A 9,022-nucleotide genomic window follows, 5' to 3' on the forward strand; every position below is an offset into this window, starting at 1 on the left:
ACACCCATTTTCCATTTTTCATTCTTTCAAATTTTCTGAAAAAGTAATTTTTTTCATTTCCCTTCACCAATTTGGACTATTCTGTGTATGTCCATTATATGAAATCCAAATAAAAATCTATTTCAATTACAGGTTGTAATGCAACAAAATAGGAAAAACTCCAAGGGGGATGAAAACTTTTGCAAGGCACTGTATGTGCACTGATGAAGTAGCTAGGGCTGCTAAGCCTACAATTATGTACACAAAAGATATATATATATATATATATATATATATACACTACCATTCAAAAGATTGGGGTCACTTAGAAATGTCCTCGTTTTTGAAAGAAAAGCACATTTTGTGTTTGTTAAAATAACAGCAAATTGATCAGAAATACAGTGTAGACATTGTTAGTGTTGAAAATGACTATTGTCGCTGGAAACAACTGATTTTTAATGGAATATCTACATAGGTGTGCAGAGGCCCATTATCGCAACCATCACTCCTGTGTTCCAATGGCACGTTGTGTTAGCTAATCCAAGAATATCATTTTAAAAGGCTAATTGATCATTAGAAAAACATTTTGCAATTATGTTAGCACAGCTGAAAACTGCTGTTCTGATTAAAGAAGCAATAAAACTGGCCTTCTTTAGACTAGTTGAGTATCTGGAGCATCAGCATTTGTGGGTTCAATTACAGGCTCAAAATGTCCAGAAACAAAAAACTTTCTTCTGAAACTCATCAGTCTCTTCTTGTTCTGAGAAATGAAGGCTATTCCATGTGAGACATTGCCAAGAAACTGAAGATCTCGTACAACGCTGTGTACTACTCCCTTCACGGAACAGTGCAAACTGGCCCTAACCAGAATAGAAAGAGGAGTGGGAGGCCCCGGTGCACAGCTGAGCAAGAGGACAAGTACATTAGAGTGTGTAGTTTGAGAAACAGATGCCTCACCAGTCAACAACTGGCAGCTTCATTAAATAGTACCTGCAAAACACCAGTCTCAACGTCAACATTGAAGAGGCGACTCCGGGATGCCGGTCTTCTAGGCAGAGCTGCAAAGAAAAAGCCATACCTCAGACTGGCCAATAAAAATAAAAGATTAAGTTGGGTAAAAGAACACAGACACTGGATAGAGGAACATCCCGGAGTCTCCTCTTCACTGTTGACGTTGAGACTGGTGTTTTGCGGTTACTATTTAACGAAGCTACCAGTTGAGGACTCTAATGTACTTGTCCTTTTGCTCAGTTGTGCAACGGGGCCACCCACTCCTCTTTCTATTCTGGTTACAGCCAGTTGGTGCTGTTCTGTGAAGGGAGTAGTACACAGCGTTGTACAAGATCTTCAGTTTCTTGGCAATTCTTCACATGGAAAGCCTTCATTTCTCAGAACAAGAATAGACTGACGAGTTTCAGAAGAAAGTCTTTGTTTCTGGCAATTTTGAGCCTGTAACCCACAAATGCTGATGCTCCAGATACTCAACTAGTCTAAAGAAGGCCAGTTTAATTGCTTCTTTAAACAAAACAACAGCTTTCAGCTGTGCTAACATAATTGCAAAAGGGTTTTCTAATGATCATTTAGCCTTTTAAAATGATAAACTTGGATTAGCTAACACAACGTGCCATTGGAACACAGGAGTAATGGTTGCTGATAATGGGCCTCTGCACGCCTATGTAGATATTCTATGAACAATCTGCTGTTTCCAGCGACAATAGTCATTTTCAACATTAACAATGTCTACACTGTATTTCTGATAAATTTTATGTTATTTCAATGGACAAAAAAATTGCTTTAAAAAAAAAAACGAAGACATTCTTAAGTGACCCCAAACTTTTGACCAGTAGTGTATATATATACAGTTGAAGTCGGAAGTTTATATACACTTAGGTTGCAGTCATTAACCTCGTTTTTCAACCACTCCACAAATGTCTTGTTAACAAACAATACTTTTGGCAAGTTGGTTAGGACATCTACTTTGTGCATGACACAAGTAATTTTTCCAACAATTGTTTACAGACAGATTATTTCACTGTATCACAATTCCAGTGGGTCAGAAGTTTACATACACTAAGTTGACTGTGCCTTCAAACAGCTTGGAAAATTCAAAAAAAAAAAAAAAAAAAAAATCCAGGCTAATTGACATCATTTGAGTCAATTGGAGGTATACCTGTGGATGTATTTCAAGGCCTACCTTCAAACTCAGTGTCTCTTTGCTTGACATCATGGGAAAATCAAAAGAAATCAGCCAAGACCTCAGAAAACAAATTGTAGACCTCCACAAGTCTGGTTCATCTTTGGGAGCAATTTCCAAACGCCTGAAGGTACCACGTTCATCTGTACAAACAATAGTACGCAAGTATAAATACCATGGGACCACGCAGCCGTCATACCGCTCAGGAAGGAGACGCGTTCTGTCACCTAGAGATGAACGTACTTTGATGCGAAAAGTGCAAATCAATCCCAGAACAACAGCAAAGGACCATGTGAAGATGCTGGAGGAAACAGGTACAAAAGTATCTATATCCACAGTAAAACGAGTCCTATATCGACATAACCTGAAAGGCCGCTCAGCAAGGAAAAAGCCACTGCTCCAAAATCGCCATCACATACCCAGACTACCGTCTGCAACTGCTCATGGGGGCAAAGATCATAATTTTTTGAGAAATGTCCTCTGGTCTGATGAAACAAAAATAGAACTGTTTGGCCATAATGACCATCGTTATGTTTGGAGGAAAAAGGGGGAGGCTTGCAAGCCGAAGAACACCATCCCAACCGTGAAGCACGGGGATGGCAGCATCATGTTGTGGGGGTGCTTTGCTGCAGGAGGGACTGGTGCACTTCACAAAGTAGATGGTGTCATGAGGAAGGGAAATTATATGGATATATTGAAGCAACATCTCAAGACACCAGTCAGGAAGTTAAAGCTTGGTCGCAAATGGGTCTTCCAAATGGACAATGACCCCAAGCATACTTCCAAAATTGTGACAAAATGGCTTAAGGACAACAAAGTCAAGGTATTGGAGTGGCCATCACAAAGCCTGACCTCAATCCAATAGAAAATTTGTGGGCAGAACTGAAAAGCGTGTGCGAGCAAGGAGGCCTACAAACCTGACTCAGTTACACCAGCTCTGTCAGGAGGAATGGGCCAAAGTTCACCCAACTTCTTGTGGGAAGCTTGTGGAAGGCTACCGAAAACGTTTGACCCAAGTTAAACAATTTAAAGGCAATGCTACCAAATACTAATTGAGTGTATGTAAACTTGTGACCCACTGGGAATGTGATGAAAGTAATAAAATCTGAAATAAATAATTCTCTCTACTATATTCTGACATTTCACATTCTTAAAATAAAGTGGTGATCCTAACTGACCTAAGACAGGGAATCTTTACTAGGATTAAAAGTCAGGAATATTGAAAAACCGAGTTTAAATGTTTTTGGCAAAGGTGTATGTAAACTTCCGACTTTAAACTGTATATATCATTTTAAAGGAGAGAAGGATAATGTTAATGTGCCACTTAACCCATTTGGTATAATTTTGCATAACTACTTGGTACAGTATGTATAATAATGCAAAATGATATCAAATGGATATGATATCGTTGTGCTTGTATTGTTATACACTGCAAGAGCTCTCTTCCACTCCATGACATAGCTCTGGTCCAAGCCGTTAGTGCTAACGATCTGGACCAGAGCTATCCATGACATACCTCACTGAGAGATGAACTCAGATGATCTCTAGGTAGATAGCTGTTTCAGTATTATTGTCATTGGAGGCAGGGCTTTGTCTGTCTCTTGTTCCTCTGTCCACCGTTCCCCCTTGACTCTCTCCTCCTCTTCTCTCCCCTCCTCGTCTCTCACCTCTTCTTCTCTCTCCCCCTCTCCTCTCTCCACCTCGTCTCTCCCAACCTCGCCTCCCCATCGGATGTGTCTGAGACACGACATAATGTGGTTAATCAGCCATTCAATTGGATATTTATGTTTCAATGGATAATAAAGCTATTGTATTGCATGGTATTGTAACATACCCATTTACAAGCAAAATTATATTTTTGGTACAGAACAGTAGGTGTACCTGTTTGGTCCGGACGAAAAGAGGGGTGCAGTTCTGGTAAACCAGCTGGTAACTGCCATTGGTGTAGATGTTGGTGACCTCAGTGCAGTTGATGTAGAGGGGCATCCGATCCTGGTAGATCCCCATGTCCCCAGGATACACCGGAGGTCTGCAGGTCAGCACACGTCTTAAAGAGTTTGGATTAGAGAGGACATGATCATGAAACATCTACTTTTAAGATTTAATATTTCTCCTCTTGGAACAGTTTTACATGTGAATGAATAGTTCCTCTTTCATAATTCTATTCAATGTTATCTTAAATGAAACAACATATGTTTGATGTACTGGTATGTAATTTGGTTTTTCCAAGTTTGTAAGACATCTGAAGTAACTGAGGCACAATGGTGGCAGACGTTAGAGAAGTCAGAGGCAAGCAACTCTCAGAAAATATGTTTCTTACTTTCCGGACCTCTTTCGACAGCAGAACAGGAGGAGTAGAGAGAGGAGGAAGGTGGCCAAAGAGATGCATACTGCAGGTATCACTTTCCACAGCAGAGAACCTGTCAGTCAACAACAAAAACACAGCTATGTAATCTAAAGATACCACTTTTTTTGCTCTTCAACCTTCAGCAAACAGATTATCTTCTTATCTTATATTATACTGTATTATTATACTATATTATTGGAACAGGTCAACCAACCAGCGACATTGCAGGAACCATTCATACATTTGTAAGGATAATCTGAAAGAATAGACCTTAGCGACCTTGAACGATTCATGCTTAGTATTTCACCCTCATATTTTACTCACAGTACAGATGCTTCCTACAATACACCATGTATAATGTGTGTGCATCTCAATTGTGTTTCCCTGTTTCCACATGTCCTCGCCTTCTTCTCAAAATACATTGGAGGATCCTTTCCTCTGACCTTCTCCTCCAATGCGTTTTAAGAAGGAAGCGAAGAGAGAGGACGTGAGGAGTAAAATAAATACAATTAAGATGCACCCATGTATTTCTCTTGTGTGGTGTGGGGCCCCGATGCTTACCATCCTCTGCTTGAAGCAGTGTGTGGGAGTCGTTGCCCAGTGCATTGATGGCGAAGCAGACTACCCTCAGTGGAGTCTCCATGTGGCCCTTCAGCGTGGCTGTTAGTGTACCGTTCTCTGAGCCTACTGATGTGTTGTAACTGTATGGTGGAACACTACCGTTGACACTCCAGGTTACGGCAGGCCGGGGGTTGGAGTCTACAGAACAGCGACACAGAACCTCCAACCTCTCCACAACACAGTAGGAGGAGAGATGGAGGATGGCAGGCTTGTCTGGGGGATAGAAGAAAGGAGAGCGAGAGAGAGAGCAAGAGAAAGAGAGAGAGCATCATGGAAGGATCAGGGACGTTAGAGTACCTGGGATCTACTGGAAAGGGATCTGCCCTTACAGGTTGTGACACCGTATTTCAAGAACAATGTAGCACCTCAATTCAAAATATTGTTCTTGTATCACAATGTAAAGTGTACAACTGTACAAACAGCAGCCGTTTAAGTCCATACGCAGGAATTGGAAGCAAAATAATCGATTAAACATTGACTGTATAGAATGCTTACATTGAATGTTTAAGGAAGTCGATTTGGACTCTGCCCGTCCAATTAGGTTCTGGGCTGTGCAGCGGACCCTCATGTCTCGGGTCACATTGTACACCCGGACCGTAAATGTGCGCTGGTGAAGGTCTACAGTTAGCCCATGTTGGGTGTATGACCACCTGTACTCTGTCACAGGCGGGTCAGCTTTACAGGAGCAGGCCAGTAACACGTTCAACCCCTCCTGGACAGTCAAGGTATGGACCTGGACTGTGACATCTTTTGGAGAGACTAGAGGAGAGATGCAATAGCAATCAAGGCCAGTATTCATAAAGCATCTCTGGAGTCCTGAGTTGGAGTCCTGATCTAGGATCAGCTCCCCCAGCCTATAAAATATTTTTCATTAAGTAAAATCTGATCCTAGATCAGCACTCTGAAACACTATGAATATGGGCCCTAGCTTCGCATTGCAAACGATCATACATTTATATAGAAAGTACTTACATGTCACATGGAGCTCCTTTACGGTGTATACTCTTCTTCCTCCTGGATATACTGCTTCACACCTCATTCTGGGTTTGATGCGGTACGATGCGATAAAGGTGAGAGAGGTCCGTAGCGTAGGCCCCTGACCCTGGGGCCGGAGTACATGCGGCTCCCCGTACTCGCTGCTGTTCTCCTGAGCTCCTCTCTCCCACCGCCACTGGAGGGTGGGGGCCCGGGAGGGACAGGAGTAACTGATGCTGCAGTTTAGTGACACCATCTGTCCTTCTGACGCTGCCCTCACACCGCTGATCACTGGGAGCTCTGGGGACTCTGTCAGTGAGGGGGACAAAGAGAGATAAGAACTGACGTGATGAACATAGTCTAAATGGGGATAAAGGAAATGTTTAGTCCATTAGCATTAGGGATAATTCAACTCAGGTTGTGTAAAAATTGGTAGATTGGTGTATTAACATGAGCCATATAAAATAACCCTCTTATCACGTATTAAACATGTTAACAACGAAAAGGATAGCAGTTACTTTATCTCTATATAATAACAGATGAGAGGCAGAGATTCTGTTAAATAACAATAGATACACTGAGAGTAGAAAATATTAAGAACATCTGCTCTTTCCGTGACATAGACTGACCAGGTGAATCCAGGTGACGGCTATGATCCCATATTGATGTCACTCGTTAAATCCACTTCCATCAGTGTAGATGAAGGGGAGGATTTTTAAGCCTTGAGACATGGATTGTGTATGTGTGCCATTTAGAGGGCGAATGGGCAAAACAAAAGTTTTAAGGGCCTTTGAACGGGGTATGATAGTTTGTGTGAAGAACTGCAACGCTGCTGGGTTTTTCCACTCTCAACAGTTTCCCCTGTGTATCAAGAATGGTCCACCACCCAAACAACATCCAGCCAACTTGACACAACTGTGGGAAGCATTGGAGTCAACATGGGCCAGCATCCCTGTGGAACGCTTTTGACACCTTGTAGAGTCCATGCCTACACGAATTGAGACTGTTCTGAAGGCAAAAGAGGGTTGCAACTCAATATTAGGATGGTGATCCTAATATTTGGTATACTCAGTGTATGTAATTATGTGCAATGAGATCCCTCTCACCTGACACAACGATGTTGACACTCCTCGCCTTCCCCCAGTCTTTCTGTCCATGGCCCTTCAGCGCCAGCTGATAGACATTGGAGTCAGCCAGGTGGACCCTGTCAATCATTACAGAGCAGTCTCCATCGTCCGTGTTTCCCCGTAGGGATGTCCGGCCCTGGAACTCCTTGCTGACCGTGGATTTGTCATCCGAACTGAAAGCTGTACTCTGCAGGAAGAAGATGTGACTATTGCTGTAGCGCAGCCTCACGCCCACCACCTTCCCCTGCCTGCCCAGGATGGAGTGAGAGGCTGGAGGAGTGAAGGAGCAGGGGATGACCACGCAGGAGCCTGCCAAGGCAGGGACAAGGTTTGGGACAGAGGGCACTGGGGACACAGCATAGGTGTCCTTCCAGAAGCCTGTTGGTATGAAGTAGCAGAGAAACATGAGCTATACCAAAAGTTAAAGCCCTGTAGTGCAACAATATGACTTGGCAACAATGTGACTTTGCAACTACGTCACTGTCTGGTAGATGTGAAGAAGATACTGTACAAGTAAAAATAGTAGCACCACACTATAACAGAACAGAAGTAACAAATAGCATCCTACAGACAACTACTCCTATCTAAAACTAAATCTTAAAGTCATGCTATGGAGGAAGAACATTGTGTTCACAGTACAATCAATTATCAATGAACAATGAAATGAAATAGAATTGTACAAAATTTAAATAATTACTCTCTGTCCAGCTGTTAGTTGCCTGGTAGTCTGGCACAATGTGACATGGTGGGACATTTCACAATAGAGTTAAATTAAGAAAAGGGGAAGGGGCATGCTTCGTTTTGCTTTGCTTGCATTATCATCCTACTGTACGAACGTGGTCTCTGTGCTTTAATTACTTATTTTGTCACCCTTTATATTGTTGAATACACAATTGCATCAGTGAATGGATAGAATTGTACAGAAGTAATTTTCCCTCTTTTTATAATAGTCCTGGGCCTCAATACATGGGGCAAACTGCTCTGCAGCTCATTTTCGTCATATCTACAAATATATATATTTGTCAACATATCCCTTACTTTATGTTAAAATGACACAATATAAAACTGGATCACTGGTCAAATCTCCATGTTGCATCATATGTAATGTTACGTCAATGTAAGCAAGTGACCAACTTACAGTTAGTTGAGGAGTTAAGATAAGAAATGTGACTATCCCTATTATCCTAGTGATAAGGCTCTTCACATTTTAAAACATGGCAGTTAGTATTTAAATATAACATCATAAGCAACTCACCAAAGATCACAGTACACAGCAGGAGCATTCTGTCCAGACACATGACTAGAAGCATGCTCAACAGACACAACAGGGGGAAGGATGGTGTGAAGGAAGAAGAGGCGAGGAGGAAGTTGTTTGGATTTCATGTCACGGTGACATAAACTTATTTTAAGACCCCTAACAATTTCCCCAATAGTTGAAAATACTATATAGTTAAGCTAACACATTTCAAATAAAGTGCGTCTCATATAATATCAGAATTTGTAATGATATTATCGTAATACATAGGCCTATAAAACACTCCTTGGCTGACACACCACTTGTTATTGGCTTATGATCTTGCCCATGCCGCTTGGTCATCGCTCATCCATATATTTATATGTACATATTCTTATTCCATCCCTTTACCTAGATTTGTGTGTATTAGGTAGTTGTGGAATTGTTAGATATTACTGAACTGTCGGAACTAGAAGCACAAGCATTTCGCTACACTCGCATTAACATCTGCTTGCCATGTGTATGTGACCAATAAAATATAATTA

General features: G+C 41.7%; 1 protein-coding gene across 1 annotated transcript; it reads right to left on the reverse strand.

Annotated features, from left to right (window-relative positions):
• Positions 1-1,518: 1,518 nt before the first annotated feature.
• On the reverse strand, positions 1,519-8,762 carry LOC139573832 (sialic acid-binding Ig-like lectin 14). The gene is made up of 8 exons (XM_071397739.1): positions 8,499-8,762; positions 7,223-7,621; positions 6,114-6,425; positions 5,637-5,900; positions 5,082-5,354; positions 4,494-4,593; positions 4,055-4,220; positions 1,519-3,910 (listed from the first exon to the last, which is right to left on the reverse strand). Exons 1-8 carry the CDS (start codon positions 8,551-8,553, stop codon positions 3,707-3,709), a joined length of 1,773 nt encoding a protein of 590 aa, XP_071253840.1. The 5' UTR covers positions 8,554-8,762; the 3' UTR covers positions 1,519-3,706.
• Between the last annotated feature and the right edge of the window lie 260 nt (positions 8,763-9,022).

Source organism: Salvelinus alpinus, chromosome 4 (genome assembly GCF_045679555.1).
Source record: "Salvelinus alpinus chromosome 4, SLU_Salpinus.1, whole genome shotgun sequence".
Lineage (NCBI taxonomy): Eukaryota > Metazoa > Chordata > Actinopteri > Salmoniformes > Salmonidae > Salvelinus > Salvelinus alpinus.